The sequence below is a fragment of the Phasianus colchicus genome, chromosome 9 (assembly GCF_987193195.1).
Source record: "Phasianus colchicus chromosome 9, bPhaCol1.hap1.1, whole genome shotgun sequence".
Lineage (NCBI taxonomy): Eukaryota > Metazoa > Chordata > Aves > Galliformes > Phasianidae > Phasianus > Phasianus colchicus.
In genome coordinates this window covers 26,763,347-26,786,967 of record NC_143444.1, presented here as the reverse complement: position 1 = coordinate 26,786,967, position 23,621 = coordinate 26,763,347, and the positions used below count along the sequence as shown (strand labels likewise).

The following is a 23,621-nucleotide window of genomic DNA, read 5'->3' as shown; positions in this document are numbered from 1 at the left end:
GCTCGCGCGCAGGCTCGCGGCGGCCTTCGCGCTGAGGGGCCGAACGGCGCGGCCCGTGGCGGAGCCGCCGCCGGCGGTTCGCGGCTCAGCCCGGCCGTTCAGCCCGGCCGTTCAGCCCAGCCATTTAGCCCGGCCGCTGTGGCGCCGCGCGGCCGCAGCCATGCCCGGTAGGAACAAGGCAACATCCAACTACGGCTGCCCGGAGCTGACGATGGGGCAGCAGATCGCGGCGAGCGGCCGCGACGCCCGGGACCGTTCGGAGGAGGAGGAGGAGCGCGGGGAGCTCGGCGGCAACGTCGGCGACCCCGACATCGTCAAATCCCCCAGCGACCCCAAGCAGTACCGGTGAGAGCCGGGGGGCCGCCGCGTGGGCCGGGGGAGCTGAGGTGGGCGGGGGGCCGTGAGGGGCCGTGAGGGGCCGTGAGGGGCCGTGAGGGGGAAGGAGCCGCAGCGCGGCTCTGCGGGCGGCCGTCCGGAGGGCGAGATCCGCGCGTTTCGGGGCGGTGCCGACGGCAGCCCTTCCCGCTCGAGTTCCCGAGTCGGAGCCGCGTTCGGAGCTGAGCGAAAGCGCGGCGCCGCCGTTCTGTCGGGCGTCCCCAGGCGGCACGGCTCTCGCCGGGCGACGCGCGCCGCCCTCCGTGCGGCCCTGGGCTGCGCTCGGGGCTCGCCGACGTTGGCCGAGCGAAGTTCCCGGCCGGCTGCTGGACGCGCGCCGCTCCCGTTGGCCGCGCGGCGGTTTTTGCTCCTCCTCCTCCCGGACGCTTCTTGTCCCGCTGCCTCGCCGCTGCTGTTTGCGGGCTGGGTTCTCGGCTGGAGGGGCTGGGCTGCGGGAAGCGGCGCCGGCGGTGCGTTCCGAGGCTCTGCGTGCGCGGGACCGGAGAGCGCGCTTACGCTGCCGCGGAATCGATGCATACCGAGGTCTGACGGAAACCCGTGCTTAACGGGTGGGTTTCGGGTGGAAGCCGGGAGCTGTACGTATCTCGTTGGGGTGGCTGGTGCGTTTGGAGGTGAGCCTCGCACGGCGCGGATGACGCTGCCCTTAGCTAAGACAGAGAACTTCGGTGTGCTGGAGGCAAAGCAAGCCTCAAAGGACTGCGTTTCAAATTTGAGATACTTAAAGATGTGGTGGCGCGCATACGCTTTTTCTCCTCTGTTGGTAAATTGGTAATGCATCTCGTGGTTTTAATTCATCTGGGGCCATCGGTCTTAGACCGTGACGTGCCGCCAAATTGCCTTCTCAAATACGCTGTTCATAACAGCAGAGCAGACTGCAGCACGCATTGTCAGAATTTTGTTCAGACAGAAATGATCGGAAGGCTTCTGTCCACGGGATGCATTCTGTCATTAGGACTGGGTGGTTACAGAGCTGTGTTTTTTTTCTTTCTTCCCCCCAAATTCCTTTCATTTAAGGACACAAGTACAATTCATAGGTTTGTACTCTTGGTTCTGGGACATTTGGAAAATAGAACATCTCTAAGTGTTAACCACGCAGTGATTTTAGCATTTACTTAACTGCTAAACAATTAACAATGAGGTTGGTGTGAGAACAATCTGTTCCAACGTACCAGGATGTGTTCTGAAGGGTTTTATTGTCTATTTAATACATTGTTTGTGTCAGTGCCACTTCAGTCAGCCTCTGGACTAAGTTGCTTATCTTGCTATGTTGCATACTAGTTGATACACTTATGTATTGATTGCACTTGTTCTTTTCCATTGGACTGAAAGATGGAAAAAGAGCACCTGTGTTGGTGATGCTCTGCTGGGTACAGCCTGCTCCTGTGCTCCTCCATTGGAACCTGACAGCCTCCAGCAGCAGTGGGGTTACATTGTTGACTGCTGCTGGGTGCTGTTAGCATCTATCGCCCACAAGCCTGGAGAGAGTACTGTCAAATTGGGATCACCTGTTCCCTGGCTTTAATGGCGGTGTGGGGAAGGGTTAAACACAGCTCTTGGATACACCTGGCTGAGCAGCTTCATGGCAACCAGCCTTCTGGAGGGGTCGCTCTGTGCTGTTCTCTGCATACATGGTGTGTTGCTCCCAGGGCATTCTCTGGGCGCACACAGCAGAAGCAGACAGCTGCACGAGGAGGTGGTGCTGGAAGGCGTGCTGCAGCATTGCCTTGTGCTGCCTGCAGCTCCTGCTCTGCATTCTCCAGAGGCTGAAGCAGCTGAGTGCGCAGTGCTCCTGGGCTCTGGGACTCCGCTGTGTGTTCAGAAGTGCTGCAGCTGCGTGATGTGACGTGCGTGGTACAAACGTGCTTCTCTATCCCAGATCTTTGGGACACGTGGCTGACTGACTTTGTGCCCAGACATCTCAGCACTGTCTGTTCCTCCTGCAGTTACTCATACGCTTCTGTATGTTATACCTTGCTCTGTGGTTTAAATGAACAGAAATGCAGTTGTGCTTTCTCCTGGTTGTATCGAACCTGTGGTGCTCAGAGGTGCTGCTGTGCACAAATCAGGTGTTAGTGATTAGGAAACCGGGGCCAGAGCAGGTGCTTTCAATTCTGCATTTGAGGAGCAGTTGTAATTTATGAACTTAACACATCTATTCAAAAATCTGTGCACCCCATTTGATGGAAAACATTTCTAAAATCAAATAAAATGGAGTCTCCGTGGCCTACTTTGAGGCAAAAACAAGTATCTTAGTTCACCCACATAATCTGTGTGATGAGAGCATGCCAAACACAATACTCTACTGATGTTTGGTTTCATCTATTCTGAGTCCATAAATCTTTCTCTAACCTAATCTTTCTCAGATGCCAGTAGCCTGTCTATTTCAAAGAGAGACATAAGAGCCTAAATCAATGTCCAGAGCGTTGTGGGGAGAAGGGCTTCTGCTTCTGCCTGTAATTGCTTGCTCCTGACAGTGTTTGCTGTTGAATATCAGAAGTATTTTTACCTTTCCACTGCGGAGCTGATCACCTTAGCTGCCTTTATTTTATCAGGAAATCTCTGTTGAAGAAGAGGGCTATTATGGGAAGTACACAAATTTCCATGCATCTGTACATTCAGATTTGGGAACTGAGTGTATCCATTGCAAATAATTATTCTTTCAGGTATATCAAACTGCAGAATGGCTTATGTGCACTTTTAATTTCGGATTTGAATTACTTGGATGATGCCCCATCTGCGTTATCTTCAGAAGAAGAAGAGGAGGAGGAGGATGATGATGAATCTGAAGAGGAAAGTGATGAAGATGACTCTGGAGCGGAGATTGAAGATGGAAGAGAAGGTTTTGATGAGGACTGTGATGAGGAGGATGAGGATGATGATGATGAAGAAGATAATGAGGATTTCAATGATCATGATGACAGCGAATTAGAAGAGCTGGCTGAGAAGGAAGAGACAAGAAAGAGAGGCTGCACAGAAAAGCAGGTGTGTATTTCAAGCAATGGAGTGAAAAAAGTGTTATAGAGAGCTTCCTTGTGATTAGGCATTCAAACTCATTCTTTCTGTTATGCCTGTTGATTTGTCTTATACATCTGTCATTTTCCTGAAATATTTCTTGGGGCAGCTTTTACTGAAACTGTTGTATTTCCTCAGTCTGCAGCAGCCCTTTGCGTTGCTGTTGGCAGCTTCTCTGATCCCGAAGATCTGCCTGGATTAGCACACTTCCTGGAACACAGTATGTATCTGCTCCTATTTTGTCTTCTCCAAGTGCAAAATGAATGCTAGTTAGCTCTGAATTCCTATGGTATTGTGTGTTTCAGCTACCTGGCATTTATTAGTTAAATGAATTTGTCCTTTTGTGAAAATAGTGCCCTAGTGAGGAACTCTTAATGTGGGAGGAGGGATCAGGCTATGCCTTAATGCATGCTCTTCTGTTAAACGTGGAGGAAAACATTGTGTGTGGTTTTATAAACCTTTTTCTCTGTAGCAGCAGATGGTAAACACACAGTACAGGTACAGAAGCCACAGAAGGTTTCTGACCAGACATCTTAAAATGCTGATTTTAATTCGTGGTAACTTTGCTGATTCCCATTTCAGTGGTTTTTATGGGCAGTCTGAAGTACCCAGATGAGAACGGGTTCGATGCATTCCTGAAGAAGCACGGGGGCAGTGACAACGCCTCCACTGACTGTGAGCGCACGGTCTTCCAGTTCGATGTGCAGAGGAAGTACTTCAAAGAAGCCCTTGATAGGTAACTTTGCAGAACTGGTGGTTGGGTGTTCGTGTGTGTGTGTGTGTGTGTGTCCCCAGAGCCTGCTGCAGGATTGTTTAGGATCCATGTGTGAGTCCTGATGCCTATAGCTCTTTGATAATTTTGCTAGTAGCGTTGGTGATGGGAGAAATCCTGTGCAAAATGACAGCTTTTCTGAGGGAGGTGCTCAGGAAGGTGACTCATCATCTGGAAGGTCTGTCCTAGTGGAGTTAGGGCTTGGGTTTTGACTTTGCTGTTTCACAGTGTGATCTGTAAAGCTGGTAGCTGGAGTATCTTGGTACACTGCGTGCCTCAAAATGATATGTTTAACCTAGCCCTGGTTACTCAGTGAAGTGTGTATAATTTGTGAGGAATTACTTAACCTACTCCCTTATGCTGCAGCCCGACTTTGTGAGTGGTTTCCTTCAGTGAGAAGAAAATTACTCATTCACGAGGGCATGTCTGCTGTCACTGTAAAATATCTCAGGAGGAGAACAGACACCACTGTGAATTTGTTTTGATCAAAATATATTCCTTCCATGAAGCCAAGAACTGGGGTTTGTGCATTTTACCAAGTACTACCTGAATTTTTACTTCATTAGATTTAATTCAGCTTCTATTTGCAGATTAGTCCAGCTTTTAGGTATTTGAAAGTGGAAAAATTGGAAAATATATTTATAATCTGTTACACCAGCTCTTTTAGTGGAGGGGAAACAGAAATGAGGGGTTGTACTAAACAACTGAGGATTCTTGTGTGTTTCTTCTGAAGCATCTGGTGCTTCAGAAGCCCAGGAGCCAGATTAAATGGATCACTTGTCTGGTCTGTTGGTCGTTCTTGGGATGTAAGTGAAGATAATCTGTGTTCCGCTCCCCCTCCACCACACCCTTGCCCTTTGCTTTTTGACACTCTCACAGGAATGGCTTTTATCTTTCCTTAAGACCAGTATAGAGACAACTGACTTGATAAACAAAAAATAGTAGATGCTGAGTTGAATTGTTTTGGTTTTTTTTGTTTTCTATTGTTTTTGTTCAATTGTTTTGCTTTTTTTTTTCCTTGCTGTAGTGTAAAAGACACTGAAAAGTACAATTTCTTCTCTTCCATAGGTGGGCACAATTTTTTATTCACCCGCTGATGATCAGGGATGCAATAGACCGAGAAGTTGAGGCTGTGGACAGTGGTAAGAGTTCCTTTTTCTATGTGTTTATTGCATCATCTTAAAAACGACAACAAAAATCCACCTGTTTTTAAAGAGTATTTATTGCTTTCTGTTTGGGATTACCTTTACCTTTTAGTCAAGTTCATCTAATTGGACTGAGACACCAAACTCTTGGGTGTTTTGTTTTTTTTTTTTAAATTTCATGGATATCAGTGGCTGATAGAGGAGAAACACTGAGCATGGTGCCATCATTGAGAGGGCTCACAGTCTCATTTTTAATTTCAGGATGTTTGTCATAACTGGTAGGATAAATACATAGCACTGGGTAATCTTCAGTGAACAACATGGCAGCAGCTCCAGCATAGCCCCGCTGTTCCCTTCTGTCCACTGGGGCTGGTGCAGTAAGTCAGGGTGGTTCTATTTGTCTCCTTATCCTAATGCAGATTTATCTCACAGAGGGAAAAAGAACCTGACACAGAAGCGAGTGGAATGTCCACTCCATTTTTTAGTATGCAAAGAATAGCTCCAGACTGCCTATAAAACTTCACTGCTTTAGGAGGAAAAAAGTTCAAATGTATTTTCCAAGCCTTTTTCTTCATCTGTCCTCTGGTAAGAAAAACTGGGCAGCTCAGTCTTTGAACTTAAAGGAGTGTCGAGATAAACAAGGACCTGTCTTGTGATGTAAGGTGGAGTTTCTTTGACATCTTAAGCTAACTTACACCTTCACTTGTGCTGCCTTTGTCATTAAGTTCCACTCCTTTGCTTGTGCTGACACTGCAGCAGTGAGCTGCCTGCTAGCTGCCCCTGTGTCACCATGATGAACTGACTGCAGAAAAATGCAATCCAAAGAGTTAATTTACAGCCCTGCAATGTGTGTTTCTTATTACCAGAACATGCATTGCAGAGGATATGAATTCTTAATTTTCTCATATTTGGATTAAACTGATTGCAAAACTACATTTTTGGAAATATCTTGCTCGTTTTTCAGTTTCTCATGTCAGTGTTGTGCCAGAAGTTGTCTCTGGCCTTTTTTGCAGGGCTTGTCTGTAGAATATCAATGGCCTTGTGTTCTCCGTAAACTGAACAGATCGAGGGCATTCAGACAGGACAAACTGAATCTTTCCCTGCTTTATCCCTTTTTTTTACTTCTCAGCAGTGAATTACTTTTTTTTCCTCTTAGCATATTTTGATCACTGCTAGCACATCCTGTTTCCTATTCTATTTTACTATTTCATCATCAGTTTAAAAAAAAAGACACTCTAGACTGCATCTGTGTTTTAAGTTTTGTTTTTTTTTTCCATGGGAACATGACTCCAAATTCTTACACATGTCACTGCAAAATCTTTAACAGAATATCAGTTGGCAAGACCCTCTGATGCAAACAGAAAGGAGATGCTATTTGGGAGTCTTGCCAGGCCTGGACATCCTATGAAGAAGTTCTTTTGGGGTAAGTTTTGAATTAGTGTTATACAGCAATAATAATATTCAAACTTCTAGATGCTTAAGAGATGCACTAACGTGAGCTGTCTTAGCATAGCAAACACTGTTTTTTCTCAGAAGTATTAGTTTTATAGCAAAGCTCTTAAGAATAAAAGCAGCTGCATACTTCAGATATTTTTCATTGCTGTTTTTTTAGCAGTTACTGCTTTTTGCTGATGTTGGGAGTAGGTTGCCATAGGCAGATAATCACATAACTTTCTGTTAAGGTAAAGGTGGTGCTTTCTGACTCATCTCTGTCTTGTTTAAGCTTGTTTTTGCTGTTGAAATTGCATAGAAAAATAATGTATTCCTGGATTTGAGTCCTACTGAGGCTTTTCAAAATAAATAATTTGCTGTAAAGGTTGCAGAAGCAGACCTTCACTGTTACATGAGAGGAACAGAAGGGAAGTTTGTCCTTTCTGTCCTGGGCAATAGAGTCCTTCTGAGAGCTCCTTCACTGTAGTGATGCTGGTGGGTGTATAAATTGCAGTGATGGGTACAATGTGTAACAGAGATATCTGGCTTTGAAATGTAGGTAATTTTTACGAAGTTCAATAGTGACATGTGTACTGAATCACACTTTTCTCCCTTTTTCTTCCCTCCCCTGTTCTGTAAGTTCCGTTGGTGAGGAGAAGCTGATGGCAGACAGTGAGCCGTTCAGTACACAGTATGGATGATCTGATGATACAGGAGGACTTGTCCTTTCTTTTCATAGAAATATCAACTGTCTTTATCTAGGAACAGGAAAAAATAAATTTCAGTTAAAATTCCTTTAACTCCAAACTTCTAACAAGTGTTTTTAGTGTGCTCACCGTGACTAGGATCAGTGACAGGGGAGAAGAAGTTATCTCAGCATATCGTATGACAGACCCAGTATGTACATAACTAACTGCCTTTTAATTTTTGCAGGTAATGCAGATACGCTCAAACATGAGCCGAAAAAGAATAATATTGATACCTACACAAGACTGAGGGACTTCTGGCAGCGCCATTACTCAGCTCACTATATGACTTTAGTTGTCCAATCTAAAGGTAACATCAGTTGTTCCCTATAGAAAGGATCATTGCTGCTCTTGGGATTGTGTTCTTGGGACTAGTTCAGCTTTCCCCCAAGCCATTCTAGTGGATTATCCTGTCCTGCAGGAGGTATTTCTATGCAGATTTTAGCCTGGTTTCCAAATGGGAATGTAAGTATTTGTGCTGTGTTGCTGTCATTCTGACACTTCTTGAGGAATTTTTGAAACAGGTTAGTAGGTTCCATATTAACTTAAAAGGTAAAACCTCAAAGTTAGATTTAGAAGGGAAGCTTGTAGGATTGTAGCATCAGACCACCTAAGTGACTTAATGCTGCTGCTTTCCCTGCTGTGGACATGGAATCACCACAGAAAATGATACTTGGTGTCCCAGTTGTCTTGTTCTGTATGGAGCTTTTTCCAGGGAGGTTTCTCTTGGAAGGATAGATACTCTGAGTGGGTGGGGTTTTTTCCAATGAACTGGAAAATTGTTTGCAAATAGAATTGAATTTCATTCAGCAAAGAACTCCAGACTTAGGAGTCATTTTTGCTGAGACAAAAGGAAAGGAGTTGCTTAGAAGTTGAGTATGTATTGTAGAGCTGTGCTGAAAATAGAGCTGTGTACAGTCAAGTCACATTTGTGCTTGGGGGTTTGCTGAATGCCTAAACCTGATCCCAGTTTTCGTCTATAAGATGGAGGGGATAATCTCAGAGATGCTTATTCTTCTTTTCTATAGAAGATGTGTTAAGAGCATTGAATAGTTCTGGAATAAACACTCTGATTATTGGAAAAAATGAAACTTATAGTTCTTAACATCTTCTATAGAAAAGGAGATGGGGAAAATGAATTTGTAGCAGTGCATTTAGGTGTGAAAGTTGCTGACTGTACAGGACGTAGGAGGATTGGATGAGCCTGTGCAAGCACTGCTGGTTTGGCAAGTCCCAAAGTCAGCAATTCTTTCCCAGTCACACCAGCTAGTACCAAACTTCAAATCCTGATTGTCTCGGGCTGACTTTTCAGGAGAATACAAAAAACAGAGGTGTGACCAAAGATGTATTGCAGTGGAATTGACTTAAACCCATTTAAAGCTTGTAATTTAGAACTTTGCTGTTTTCAAGTGTGCTGACTTACAGCCTCTTTAAAATGACATGAGAAAGGATAAAGAATTTATCTTAGTTCTTTGGGGAATTATGTTTGTCTTTCTTTTTCTTCCTTAATAGAAACACTGGATACACTGGAAAAGTGGGTGACAGAAATCTTCTCCGAGATCCCAAATAAGTAAGATTTTTTGATATGTAAAGGCATTACAAACTAGAAAGTTCTCCATACTTACACTCTCCACATTTTTTGTTTTGTTTGTTTTTTCAAATCTCTTAATGGAGATATTAGGGAAATTTAACATTTGTTTATCCAGAAAATGGACAGTTTTGAAAATTAGAGATTGATGTTAGTTGTTTCAGGAAGGCTTTGTTTACACACAGCAATCATTTAACCTGTACACTGTGCAGTGCCAACTTGCAGCTGTGTTCGCTTAATTTGTGCTGGTGCCTCTATTTTAGCATGAATCATTTAAACCTAGTTTGTCATTTTATCTATCTTTCATTTGCTTTCTGTCAAGAGTAATTAAAAGCAAAATAAATTTAGACAGATATTGAATTTTAATGTCATCATTGGGGTGGCAAGTGATTAGAACTCACACATATTTAGTAACTCTCTTGCAGTGTGCTATCTAAAAAGGATGTTATGCAGAGACTTATCTAACTTGGGAAGCATTTTATTTTCTCCTTCAGTTTCTGCTTTTGTGTGATATTTATTTCTGTGGTGATTAGGAAATGCACTTGTGTCTAATGCCATACAGAGACACGTTTGTCCTTCTGATCCCTGTCCTTCTCTTATTCCTTTTCCACACAAGACTCTGGCTGGCCTCTGTGAATCTAAGGCTGGGGAAAGTTTGCTGCTCTGTTTGGCTTTCAGTTAGGAAAGCAAGCTTTTTATTGTTACTGCCTTGGAGAGAAGGAGAGGGAGGAGATGATGGGTTAATCTAAATCTTGGGTAATGACTCAGTTGTGTGGGGAGTGCAAGTGAATGGCAGGTTTCCTTCCCAGCTGGGTTGGGTGAGTCCTGAAGTGCACCCTTTGTTAAGGGCCATCTTCTGCTTGTCTGCTGTTCTGCCTTCCTTGCTTCAGAGCTGTGCATGCTGACTCAGGTGGTTCTCTCAGTGTAGCCTCCAGTCCTCCCCAGTAACACCACGCTGTCATTTTCCTTTCAAGTGGTTTGCCCAAGCCCAGCTTTGGCCATCTGACTCAGCCTTTTGACACGCCAGAATTTCACAAGCTTTACAGAGGTAAGTAAAGTAGATTGGTTACAACGTTTTGAATACATAGGTGCATATTTCCTCTGTTTTCTGAAAGGATAAATAATTGTTTGGTTCTGAATAACTTTTAATCATCCTTCCTGCATTATTTAAAATTTCTATTCCTGTTTCTGTATTTATACTCAGTACACTTGTTTCTGCCTAGTTGTTCCAATCAGGAAAGTTCATTCACTGAGTATCACCTGGGCACTTCCCCCACAAGAAGAGTATTACAGGTAAGGTGGTGCTGTATTTTCCTTCTGCCGTGTTTGTTGTAAATAATTGTATTGCCTTTCCCAGGAAGCCAAAGAATCTCACTTGTTTGTGCTACAGATTACTTTGGGTCAGCTGGGAGAACACTTTTAAAATGAATTAAACTGATGCAAATACGATTCTTTTTATAAATTGAGTGGCACTGATACACAGCAGATGTAACATCATTCCTCATGACTCATATCAGCCATCGTGTTCTGCATTCCCACGTCCTTACCTTATTACCTGATGCTACCTGAAAACGCAGTGCTTGTCATGAAGGCACAGTCAGTGTGGTTTCAGCTGTTTGTGCAGTAATTTGAATTCTTTCTGTAAAAAGTATAACCTCGTGGCATTTAATTTTTGAATTTTCTTTCAGAGTGAAGCCACTTCATTATATTTCCTGGTTGGTGGGACATGAAGGCAAAGGCAGCGTTCTTTCTTTTCTTAGGAAAAAGTATGTATTTTTTAAGCATAATTACTAAATGCTTTGGTATGATTAAAATAAAATATACGTGTTTTATATATATGTCAGTTCCAGCCTGCCTTTTAAAATATATTTTCTAGTGATATCTTAAATATATATTAGTTACAAGTGTGAAGTAAGTGGTTTCTGGTCTGTGTTCTGTGGACCAGTAGCACTGTCCCTGATTTTTAAGAGAACTCGAAAAGGTAATTTGGCTTTTTCCCTGTCTTTCTTAAATTCTAGATCCTGAGGTTTACCTTTTTTATGTTGAAAAACTTGGTGTGAATGGAAACTGATTGAAAGCCACTGAAATAAAGCTATGATGTGCAGATCATAATTAAGCTTAAATAAAGCTGAAATGAGTTATTAATAAATGACTTTAACTATAGATTTTGGGCTCTTGCATTATACGGAGGAAACGGTGAGACAGGATTTGAACAGAACTCCACGTACTCCATCTTCAGCATTTCTGTAACTTTGACTGATGAAGGTTACAAGCACTTCTATGAGGTATGATTTACTGTAACTGGATTTTCCTACTGTTTTCCTACTGTATGGAAGAAGTAATCCATTCCTTTCTGCCTGCAGGTGGCCCATGTTGTGTTCCAGTATGTGAAGATGCTGCAGCAAAGAGGGCCAGATAAAAGGCAAGTGTTTGCCATTAAATCTGCTATTGGCAAGATCTCCCCCCGCCATTAACTTTTTGTTTGTAATGCTTGCATGTTTTGGTGGGTCCCTGGGGCATAAACTAGGCAGTAGGAAAGCTTGTCTGTGTGTGAAACGTGCCTGTATTGAAGTTTAAAAAACCAGTTTATTAAAAGATCGTGCTTAGTGGTTTTAGTTTGATTTATTGTTTTTGATTGCTGATTTTAATAAAGTGAACTAGTATAGATGTAAGCTGTGCTTGTGCATTAATTTGATAAATGTGTTAAGGCAGATCTGTGGAAGGCTGTGGTGCTATGGTGTTAGTCTGTATTAATTTGGTATCTGTTTGGCATTCTTTCCTCTCTCATTTACAGAATATGGGAAGAAATCCAGAAGATTGAAGCAAATGAATTTCACTACCAGGAACAGGTATTCATCCACTGTTTTCTGTTGGCATATAGATAAAGCATAAAAAGGATTTATTTTATTATTTTTTAAATTTTGAACCATGTTTTTGAAGTTCTATTCTGATGCTTTTCAGTCCTTATGGTCTAATTTCACTTTTTACAATCAGTTTTGGTGGTGCTGATTTGTGGGAACAGGAGAGCAGTGTGGGCTGAAAGGTTTACCTTGATAGTGGCCTGGCAAGGGTGGATGTTAACGAGCCTTTCTCTGCTGTTACACCCTTACATAGATGAATGTGGGTTTGGATCATGTCTTACTTGGCTTATCAAAGCAGTAATTAGCAAAAAGCATTAGGTCTTATTATTAAAGTTACAAAAAAATAAAAGGAACACAGTTTAGATAATTTGAGAAGTCTTTCTTTACCAGCTTTCTTAGTCTCCCTACATTTATCTGAGTTCTCATCTTTGTTGTTTTGTTTGTTGTTTCTTTTTTTTTTTGGATGGCACTGAAATGTACTTTTGGGAAAACAAATCCATCTTCTATATGTGGCTTGAGACCATCACTGAAGTTTATTGATTTCTTTAAAGTACACAAATGCAAGGAGTGCAAAAAAATAGAAAAGGTGATATTGGAAATTGAGATTTTTTTTCTTTCTAGATGCTCCAGGTCTGGTCAGGGACGTGTACCACCTGCCAGTCTGCACTGAGCGTCAGGATGTTAAAAGCATCATCTGTAGCAAATCCTTCCATCTGCAGCTCTGTCTTTAGCAGAGCACGTGGAGGATACTGAGTGTCTTGAGTGGCCTTTGAATAACAGAGGAAAGTGATATTTGCAAGTGGTTCAGACAGCAAGGACTGCTGCCAACAACCCTAAGTAATGCATAACAGAGCAGCAGATTTTTTTGTAATAGGGATGAGTTAACTCTGACTGCCAAGTGCATTTTTAAGGTGTAGCATGATGTTATTTATTATTGCAATACAACTCTTATGAATTTGTTAGCAAAGTGTGATTATTACAAAATTAGAGCTGACAGCCTTCTAGCAAAAGCTTTCTCTATAACAGTAGAGAAGAACTAAAAATCTGTAAGAGATGGCTATTTGGTATGTTGCATATATAGCAGGAATGTCTGCTGCCCTACATGCAATTCTGTGATTTGGTCTTCAGCCCTTGCAAACAGTGGTTGTTCAGTGTGAAGTCTGACATTTTCATCAAAATGAATCTACTGAATTCTGAAAGGTTCATATTAGAGTTCTTTGCATTTGTAGCTCAAGCTATAATTTTGTGTTCCCATTTCTCAGATGTGCAGTGTCTTAAGAAATTCTTGATCATGTTTCTGACTTTTTTTTATAAAACACAGACATGTCAAACTTTGCTCTTCTCAGGAGGAGCTGTGGTCCTTATCTGGACCCAGGATCTTTGCAGCGTGCTGTTGGCTGGTTTAAAAATATAAATAGAAACCCAAAAAGAAGCAGTGAGAAGTCTCCACCAGGCAGTTGTACATAGTCACCATACTTTCCTGTTCAAATAAGAAATCTCTTCCTTCTCATACTATACAGCATGCCAGGGAACTTGGGAAGGAGCAGAATCAGAGATGTGTGTGCATTTGCAGTTCCTCAGCTTGCTTTTTCCAGGTTCTAGAAATCTTGAACTGTGGAACTCTGTGCTCCCTGCAGACAAGGAGTTTGTTGTACTAGGACTGGAACCTAGAAGGTGTAATGACTATAAGCACGTGGTCTGGGCTGTTTCTTTCATGAATATGTCATCTGTAATGTTTTGGGAGTCTCAGAGGAGTCTTTAGTATTAGAAATGGTTGTGAAACATGTTTAGTTTAATAAATAGAACTAAATGCCATCCCAAATTCAGCATGTAACTCACACTCACTGTACCTGACTGCTCCAAGATCTGCTCGGAGCAGGAAATAGATATTTTAACTTCTGATTGTGCAAAAAATGGCTTTACTTAATTTGTTTTCAGACAGATCCTGTTGACTATGTGGAAAGCCTTTGTGAGAACATGCAGCTGTTTCCAAAGGAGGATTTTCTGACAGGAGACCAACTCCTGTTTGAATACAAGCCAGAGGTGAATGTTCTTTGAACTCTGATTACATGTTTTGATGTGAGGAAAATATAGGCATACTGTATAATGCAGGCATATGTAGAGACATATAATTAGGCATATTACAGGCAGAGATTTTGTATTTATTGAGTCACTTTAAATAGATAGGAAACAAGTTTTCTTGTGTGTGTTAAGGTTGTGATGTCTTGTTCTCCATACACTGGGATGAAGGAGTCTCAGCTGGGTCAGGCAGAGCCACAGCTGCGTGTGAACTGAAGGGTTGTCTTGAAATTACAGATCATTGCTGATGCCCTTAGCCAGCTCAGTCCTCAGAGGGCCAACCTTGTTCTGCTGTCTGCTGCCAACGAGGGCCAGTGTCACCTAAAGGAGAGGTGGTTTGGAACGCAGTACAGCGTGGAAGGTAAAACAGTGGCTGAAACATAAAGAGTGCCTGGTTTGTGCTCAGAGCAGCACAAAACACACCACGTGGAAGCAGGGGAGTGAATCCTCAATGGGAAATTGACTTTGTCATTAGTCAAGTGCTCCATCCTGCTCTGTAATGGGACTTGGGTATCTTTTCATTCCTGCTCCCTGGGTTTATAAGTGTGAGGTGGCAGTGATCTCAGTGAGTGCTTCTCTTGGCTGTGCGTCTGATCCTGCACAAATGAGCACAAATAATGAGGGACAGGGCATCTTGGTAACTGGATTAATAATTTGGACAGGCTTGATTTACTTTTGAGTAGGACTGCTTGAGTCCTGTTCCACAGGAGCTGTTAGGAACAGATTTAGAAAAAGTCCCAATAAGGCAGAAGTCACAAAGAAACATACCATGCTGCAGGTGTTTGTGAAGATAACAGGAGCTAAGAGATGAGATGACTGATCTGGGAAATAGGAAAGCATTAGCTTTCTGCTGAACTAAATGTATTTCATATTTATTAATAGATATTGACAAGAATTGGAGTGATTTATGGGCCAGTGACTTTGAATTAAATCAAGATTTACACCTTCCAGAAGAGAACAAATACATAGGTAAGGCACCTGAGCATGAATGAAATCTCCCAGTATTTTATTTATTTGGGAGGTTAATGTGGTTAATGTAGAAACAGTCCTTATTTCCATCTGAACATCAGCTTTTTTGCAAACAAAACACATGGGAATTCTGTTCCCCTGAATTTTATTTAATAATCTTTTATAAGTGTGAAAACTGACTTTATAAAACTTTAAGATTGTATAGCCCTAACAGATCTCCCACAGACAGTGAACATTAACACAAATTGTAGACACCTATGGGAAGGAATTTTATTTGCTTAATCTGCTGTTTTTGAAAGTAAATAGTATCTGGATTTGTTGCCAAAATCAAATAAAATATCAACCCTTAATTTGCAGCCTATATGGAGCATAACATTACCTCTTCTGTGCTGCTTGTATGCCAGTATTCTGTTGGGAAACTGAAAAATGAATGTTCTTTGGGTCCAGGGAAGCAATTTCCATCATGTATAATCTAGCAAACTGGGAGGAGAAAATGTATTTTGCTGATAATTTTGAAGACTGTAATGCATTTTGTCTGTCTGTGAAAACCATTAACTTCTGCTTTTGGTTGGTTTTGATTTTTGTTAGCCACCGACTTTGCTTTGAAAGTTGCTGACTGCCCAGAGACAGAATATCCTGTCAAAGCATTGAGCACACAGCAGGGCTGCCTCTGGTACAGGAAGGATGATAAATTCAAAATCCCCAAAGGTAAATGCCTTAAGCTTTCCTAAGATGACAAAGCCATTGTTTTTACTAGCTGGAATTTATTTGAAAGGCAGTGATCATGCGGATCTTCACCATTCAAGCTCAAGTGTTTACTGCCAGCTCTTCCATGGTCCTTTTGACACATTCATTGGCTACGGTACAAGATGAGTGGGTAAACTACCCTGCAACTAAGAAACCCTGCAGATCCCTCAGGCTAAGAAGTGGAATCACCAAAACATTCTGAAAACGTTGGCTCCAGAGAGCCTGGCTATGGACAGAATTTGGCATACAGAATATATTACAGTGGCAGGTTGTGAGAACAAAGAACATCACAGTTAGAGAAAGATATAGTCTCTTCTACAGGCAAAGAAACATAGAGTCTGCATTTGGGACAAATGTGGAAAATGTACTGCTCTTTTCAAGCAGAAGGACAGTTTTTAGTGTCTCTTAAGCATACATTTTGTGGAATTTTCTAGAGTTGTTTGTTTGTATCGATATTGATCACACCATATGTCTAAGTATGCTATGAAGTATGGCTTTGTGTTTTCTAACAGTTGATATTTGTAAGAAAGATTTTATTGAAAAAGAGAAGGCATTTGATGATGACTTAATATAAGCAAAAATACATTCTTGTAGCTCAGTGACGGTTTTCATTAGATTTGAATTGTGACCATAGAATGTGATGGAAAAAAGATTTGACTTTGGGAAGCTGTCACTTCTTATGTCTCATTGAAGTCTCTTTTCCCCACCAGGTTACGTTCGTTTCCATCTGATCTCTCCGTTGATACAGCGGTCTGCAGAGAAGTAAGGGCTGTGTTAGTTGTGCATGTTGTGTGGGGTAACCATAGCGCCATAACAGTGAAACGGTGTGCAGAGAGACTCATTTTAAACTGGAATAGAATAAGACTTCCTTTTCTTATTCATACATTTGTTGTAGTTTATCTGTCATTCTCAAGGGTGGTTTTGCAGCAGGCCATCCCTGTAGCTGATGGGTGTGTGTGCATTTCATGGTGTTATTCCCCAGTGCAAGTTGTAGAAAAACTGATGTGCCAGCAGCAGTGTGTGTGTCAGAAGGAAGTGTTAGGGGAGGAGTTGGTCCTGCAAACAGCACAGGCATGGCCTAATCCGGGGACTTGGGGGCCTCCAGGAGCAGGTGAAGAGCATAGTGACAGCATCTGGAACCGTGTGTTGCACAGACTCAAGATGATAGCTCTGCACACACTGCACTTTTCCTCATCTTCGGCTGGCATTGCTGTCTGCAACAAATTTCATGGTGATTTTATCCTGGCCTGTTGAGACCTGCACAAGGAGTGTTTTAGAAACACCATGGGGATTTATTTATTGCATTTTGAATTGGAATCCAGGAAGCCACAAAAATCTGAGACAGGGCAGCAGTGTCCACATTGCAGTTTGATTTGCTGTAGCTTATCAATTTCGATATTGATAAACAGTGATCTCATCCAAGTGTTGTTACAATGTCTGTTCCTATGCTGAAGTAATCCTATAACACGTGAAGCTTGAATCATTCCTTGCAAAGAACAGTTGAAGTCAAAATAATTCTTAAGTCGTGCGTTTTGGGTGAAGGGAAATCTGCACTGTGTATTTCCAGATTTGTTAAAAATTTTAACATTTTGCCCAAGTTTTCATTTCCGTTGGAGAATTTCTTGTGTGTACAGCCAAGCTGATTACCCTCAATGTTTATCCCTCTGCTCTTTTCCCTGTGCAGCATAGTGTTGTTCGATACATTTGTAAACATCCTTTCTCACAACCTTGGTGAACCAGCTTACGAAGCAGATGTCGCCCAGCTGGAATATAAGCTGGTGGCTGGAGAGCATGGCTTAATCATTCGAGTGAAAGGATTCAATCATAAACTACCTGTAAGTACCAACTAATTAATTTGCTAAGGAATTGTTTAGTGAAGAATAGGAATGAAGAAGAATGTGCCTTGTGTCTTTTATGTTGATCAAATGATTTTTTTCTTTTAAGCATTATATTTGGAATAATTCTGAATTGGTTGTCTTTTCAGAAAAATGACTTCTGTTTTCTTTACAGCTTCTATTTCAGCTCATCATTGATTACTTGACTGACTTCAGCTTTACTCCAGCAGTTTTTGAAATGATAACAGAGCAGCTGAAGAAAACATACTTCAATATCCTTATCAAGCCTGAGACTCTGGCCAAGTGAGTTCTGGGGGAGGGTAAAGGAGGCTGCACTGCATCCTTGTTGAGGTTGAGCAGAGAGCCCCGTAATCACTGCTCCGTGCTGGTGGAGGTTTGTTCCAGGGCAGCTCCTGGCTCTGATTGCTCAGGCAGCTCTGCAGCCAGTATATCGAACTCAAGGCTCAGACCAGGCCTGCAGGTAGCTGCTGTTCTGAGGCAGCCAGCAGCAGGGGCTGAGGCAGGGCAGGGTGAGCCCACAGCGGTGCTCCGGGTACTATCTCCCATCTCCTGTGTGCCCCTGAGTCAGAAGTGGGATCACTTACATTAATGTAAGTGTAATTACATGACTTGTGTTTTGTTTTCCTTCTGTTTAATGCAGGGATGTGCGTCTCCTGATTTTAGAACACGGCAGGTGGTCCATGACAGACAAGTACCAGACGCTGATGAAGGGCCTTTCCATTGAGGCTCTCTCATCCTTTGTCAAGGCTTTCAAGTCACAGCTGTTTGTAGAGGGTCTCGTGCAAGGAAACTTCACGAGCAGGGTAAGTACAGCTTCTGCAGCTGATGCACATTGGAATGTGTTCTCTTAGAATGGACTTAAATACTGTTGCAAACACTCTTTAATCTCACCTGCAAGCTGGTGGCCTTTTCTGTACCAGCTTGCTGGTGCAGGGCAGCTTCATCCCCAGCAGCTCAGGAGTGCTCACACGGATTAAAAACTCCTGGTGCAGAGGTGTCCAGAGGGATTTGGGATAAAGTGAACGGGACAAAGGGGACTCAGCTTTTCTTTGCTTGTGGGTTCACCTTCCTCATGTCGTGAACTTTGGTGTCTGGCTCAGAATTGCAGTTAGCAATTTTCTTCTGAATAAAAACCATGTTTTCTCTCTTAGGAAGCAAAGGATTTCCTGAATTATGTTGTTCAGTGAGTATCTGACTCCTACACCATGCATGTGGTAACTGTAATCAAATTAAGATTCTTTTCTGGAGCAAGGGGCTGGGGTGAGAGCAATGCAGGAATTTGCTTTTTCTCCTCCTGGGACACTGTGCTGCTGGCACTTCCTGCAGGTGCCCATTCCTCACAGCAGCATAGGTGGGACTTTGTTCTGCTTTGGGGAAGATTATTTTGGGAAAATAATGGCAGTCTGTGCATGTGAAGATCTGGGTGTTGTATGGGCTGTTTTGTCTGTGAATGGGTGTTTGGCACTTCACTGCTTGTGCTCTCTTCAGGAAGCTCCAGTTTGCTCCGCTGGCCCATCCCTGCCCTGTGCAGTTCCGGGTGGTGGATCTGCCCAACGCACACCTGCTCTGCAAGGTCAAAACACTCAACAGAGGTGATGCCAACTCTGAAGTGACCGTGTATTACCAGGTAGTGTGTCAGCTCGGGGTGTACTGCCTTCTTCCTTCTGGTAGCTCCTGGTACAGCAGTTGTGCTCATGTCACAGTTTCTGAACGCAGATGTTACAAAGTGCTCCAAAGTTGTCACCTTGATCTATGTAACTCCATGAAATCACCCTAAATTCTTCACTTTCTTTTTTTCTAGTCAGGTGCCAGGAGCCTCAGGGAATATACCCTTATGGAGCTGCTTGTGGTAAGTTACAGTTCGTGTCTCATAGCCCATGAAATGTTACTTGCAGATAGTGCTATGGGGCTAAATGGACAAAGGGAACAGTGGATATCTTATAAAGGGCACAGCATGGATCTGTTGCTCATTTTGAGTAAAATTGTTTTTGGGACACGATATCCAAATGGCTGCACTGAAGGGCAGAGCGGAAGAGTTTTCTTTAGTAATGCAGAAGACTGAGACCCTTCTTTGTCCCCTGGGTGCAGCTGGAAGGGCAGCAGTTGTTTTCATGTGTTGTGATCCTACTTCTGTACTGAGCCTCAGTGGTGGCTGCAGGGGAGCACCACTTCTGCTGTGACACATCTGTGCTTTGTTTCAGATGCACATGGAAGAGCCCTGCTTTGACTTCCTGCGAACCAAACAAACCCTCGGGTGAGTTCACTGTGGGCGTAGCTTCCACACACTCCTGCTTTGGGGGTTCCTGGTGTTCTATCTTTGGAAACTCTTCCCTGCACAGTGGCTTATTCCTGATTTTGTGTAGTAGAAACAGTACTGCAGCACGTTAAAATTGCAAGCACCCGCTGACATGAACTGCAGCTGAATTGCTCTAGAGTCTCTTAAGAACTGCATCTACTACCTGTGTGTTAACATGGAATTATTGTACATGAAGCCATTCCTTCCCTTCCTCCATGAGCTTACCCTTCCCCAGGGCTGCTTTCATAGCATCTCTGTCTGCCCCTTGAAACTGACACAAGCCTTTCACAGCTACAGGTTTTTTGCTGTGTTTGTTAATTCCCACAAATGCTCTGTCAACCTTTAAAGATGTCCCAAAAATGAGAAAATACTGAGAAAAGATTTGAGGATTTGAGATTTTTTTTTGGTAAAGCACCAAGACCGTAACAACCTGTAGCATGGCTTGTAAACGGAGATGTAACTGTTCTTGTGGAATGACTTGTGTTTCCTCTTTGCTCCTTTTAAGCTACCACGTGTACCCCACCTGCAGGAATACTTCAGGGATCCTCGGCTTCTCTGTCACAGTAGCAACGCAGGCAACCAAGTACAAGTAGGTGTGGAAGCTCATTATGCAGGCTGAGTAAGAAAGCTGTCAGAGCAGGATGTGTGTGGGGCGGTATCAGAACAGGGATGCTCACCCAGGCGGGCAGCAGACCTTGTGTGCACTGGGGTAGTGAATACCTTAGAATCATAGAATCACCAAGATTGGAAAAGACCTCGAAGGTCATCCAGTCCAACTGTCCACCTACCACCAATACTCCCCCACTAAACCATATTCCTTAGTAGAACAACTAAATATTTATTGAACGCATCCAGGGTTGGTGACAAAACCACCTCCCTGGCAGCCTGTCCCAGTGCCTGCCTAATCACTCTTCTGGAGAAGGAAGTTTTCCTAAATCTAACCTTAACCTTCCCTGATGCAACTTGATGCTGACTGATGCAACCTGAATTCATTCCCTCTAGTCCTGTAGCTAGTTGTGTGGGAGAAGAGGCTGACACTCGTCTCATCACAGCCGCCTTTCAGCTAGTTGTAAAAGAGCTATAATGTCTCCCCTGAGCCTCCTCTTCTCCAGAGTGAGCAACCCCAGCTCCTTCAGCTGCTCCCCATAAGCCTTGTGCTGCAGACTCGTCACAGCTTCATTGCCCTTCTCTGAACACCTTCTGGGACTTCAGTGTCTTTCTTGTAGTGAGGGGCCCCAAACTGAACACAGTACTCACAGTGCAGCCTTGCCAGAGCTGAGTACAAAGGGATGATCCAAATGCTACATGCCCCTTTTCAGATATTGAAAGGCTACTATCAGGTCTCCCTGGAGCTTTCTTTTCCCTGCTCTCTCAGTCTGTCGTAACAGGGGAGGTATTCCACCCTTGAATCATTTTTGTAGCCCTCCTCTGGACGTACTCTAACAGGTCCACATCTTTCCTGCACTGAGGACACCAAATCTGGATGAGGTGAGGTCTCACTAGTGCAGAATAGAAGAGCAGGACCACCTCCCTTGACCTACTGACCACACTCCTTCAGATGCATCAAGTAGTCCAGCCATCAAATCCCTATCTTTACAGTTTAGAGGGAAGGATGTTACGATAGGCTGTGTCAAAGGCCCTACTGAAATCCAGATAGATGACATCAGTGGCTCTTCTGTTGTCCATTTGATGCATTTGCACCATCACGGAAGGCTGCTAGGTTCAGGAATTACTTGCCACTGGTACAGCCATACTGGTTTTCTTGTATCATCTCCCTGTCTTCCACGTGCCTTAGCATAGCTTCCAGTAGGATTTGTTACGTGGTCTTTTGTGGTACAGAGGTGAGGCTGACAGGTCTCTAGTTTCCTCAAGGAAAGTGAAGTAAAATTGTTAAAAAAAAAAGAAATTATAGAAGATAGGTGAGAAATGGCTATTCTTTTATTGTAAGTGCTGTGAACTGTTGGGACAGTTACTGGTTTAGGTTCTAACAGGGAAAATGGCTGAATAATGTGCAGCGAGGAAGTTCTCACATCAATGTTGTCCCACACTGCTATGGAATTGCTTGAGCTTGGTCATGGGGTATAGCAAATGGTCAAACTAATTATGCACATCCACATTCCCCATTGTATTTTATGGTGTACTTATACAACATCCAGCTAAAGAATTGTTACTGACAGAGCGTGCTGCTGCTGGCTGCACTGCAGCCCAGTCCTTGCATTGCAGCCGCTGTGCCTTCTGGCTCAGTGAGGTCCCTGCATTTGAGCACTGTTCTGATTCTCCAGTATAGGGGAAAATAGAAAAGTTGGTTTTCATGGGTGCGTGAGCTTCTGGGAAGGGGGGGAAGCCCTGTGTGTTCCATAGTTAGTTTTTTTTTTTTTGCTGCCTGAGCTGATATAATTATTTAACTCTTGTTTAGTTCTGAATTGGTTGACAAGAAAATAGAAGAATTCCTTTCTTGCTTTGAAGAGAAAATCAAGCATTTAACTGAAGAAGCTTTTAGCACCCAGGTAAAGATCAAGCTTAAAAAGCTTTTTCTTTAACTTCTAAATGACACTTGAACTGGAGGGTTTGCTAACACCAACTCAGTGTATTTGAGGTTTTCTAAACAAAGGACTCATGTTTACATAAGTCCTGGATTTTGCTCTGTTCTTTCAGCAGTTGCTCTGAAAAGAAATACTGAGAAGTTTGAAAACAAGGAACTGCCTTGTTAATGTAATCTGTGTTTTCTTTTAACTTCAGTAAAGGTGAGGGTTGATGATATTTAAGCCCTCTAAACCTTTTCTTTCCCCCACCTCCTGCACATAGGTTACAGCTTTGATAAAGCTTAAAGAATGCGAGGATTCCCATCTTGGAGAGGAAGTAGACAGGAACTGGAATGAAGTTGTGACACAGCAGTATCTCTTTGACCGGCTTGCCCGAGAGGTGGGTATGCATCCCTGCACGCAGCCCAGTTCAAGCTACAGCACAGACAGCGGGATTTATGCTGCCAGTACCACATGGATTGTCAACATGGTGCTTTTGAAAGGTCTAAGGGGATAGCTCCTGCAGAGAAACCATTTTTACTGATTTTAAAACCTCATTCCTTTGGGTTTCAGATAGAAGCTCTGAAGTCCGTTACAAAATCAGATCTGGTCTCCTGGTTCCAAACACACAGAAGCAGCACGAAGAAAGTGCTCAGCGTACACGTGAGTAGTTCCAGTCAGCTCAGTGGTGCCAGCTGGTGAAACGCCACACTTGGTAACGTCTGAGATGTCAGTAAGGCCGTATGGTAGGAGAAGCAGTGGCCTCATTTCTTTTTGTGTGGTGATTATCCACACATCCGGTTATATTACTTAATTTTCAGGCAGATGAACACTGAGAGATATCCATATTATAGAAACATAGAGCCAAGTTTTTTCTATATGGCAACTTTTTTTCCCAGGTGGTTGGATTTGGAAAATACGAAGGGGATGCAGAGCTTACAGCTGTCTCAGAAGCACAGAATTCTTCATCTGGTGAAATACCTCATCTTAATTTCTTGCCCCCCTCCTCCCTGATGGCTGATGTTACTTGCATCAAGGACATAAAAGCTTACACATCAACTCTGAATGTTCTCCCTTACCATAAAATCTTAAAATAAAAATGACATCTTGCCCTGCAGTACTGCGTAACACAGGTGCTTTCTGCAACCAATACTACGAACCTATTTATTTTTATTAAAACAGGGCTGTAATATTAGCTGTG

General features: G+C 43.0%; 1 protein-coding gene across 1 annotated transcript; it reads left to right on the top strand.

Annotated features, from left to right (window-relative positions):
• The first annotated feature begins 1 nt into the window (after position 1).
• On the top strand, positions 2–23,537 carry NRDC (nardilysin convertase). The gene is made up of 31 exons (XM_031602325.2): positions 2–345; positions 3,060–3,378; positions 3,547–3,628; positions 3,991–4,144; positions 5,249–5,322; positions 6,653–6,748; positions 7,690–7,812; positions 9,015–9,072; positions 10,065–10,138; positions 10,314–10,383; positions 10,779–10,856; positions 11,255–11,375; positions 11,454–11,512; positions 11,885–11,939; positions 13,890–13,994; positions 14,268–14,391; positions 14,913–14,999; positions 15,588–15,707; positions 16,457–16,508; positions 17,431–17,581; positions 17,757–17,884; positions 18,243–18,405; positions 18,754–18,785; positions 19,091–19,229; positions 19,404–19,451; positions 19,804–19,856; positions 20,404–20,487; positions 22,315–22,405; positions 22,704–22,820; positions 22,994–23,083; positions 23,320–23,537. The coding sequence occupies exons 1-31, from the start codon at positions 161–163 to the stop codon at positions 23,515–23,517; spliced, it is 3,330 nt and encodes a 1,109-aa protein (XP_031458185.2). The 5' UTR covers positions 2–160; the 3' UTR covers positions 23,518–23,537.
• The last annotated feature ends 84 nt before the right edge of the window (positions 23,538–23,621 follow it).

What these genes read in the sequence shown, in the direction of transcription:
- NRDC (XM_031602325.2), top strand. Translation starts at nt 161, where the DNA reads ATGCCCGGTAGGAACAAGGCAACATCCAACTACGGCTGCCCGGAGCTG. An exon ending in CCACAAGAAGAGTATTACAG is followed by an intron (nt 10,384 to 10,778) that starts GTAAGGTGGTGC and finishes ATTTTCTTTCAG; the next exon opens with AGTGAAGCCACTTCATTATA. An exon ending in AAGCCTGAGACTCTGGCCAA is followed by an intron (nt 17,885 to 18,242) that starts GTGAGTTCTGGG and finishes TGTTTAATGCAG; the next exon opens with GGATGTGCGTCTCCTGATTT.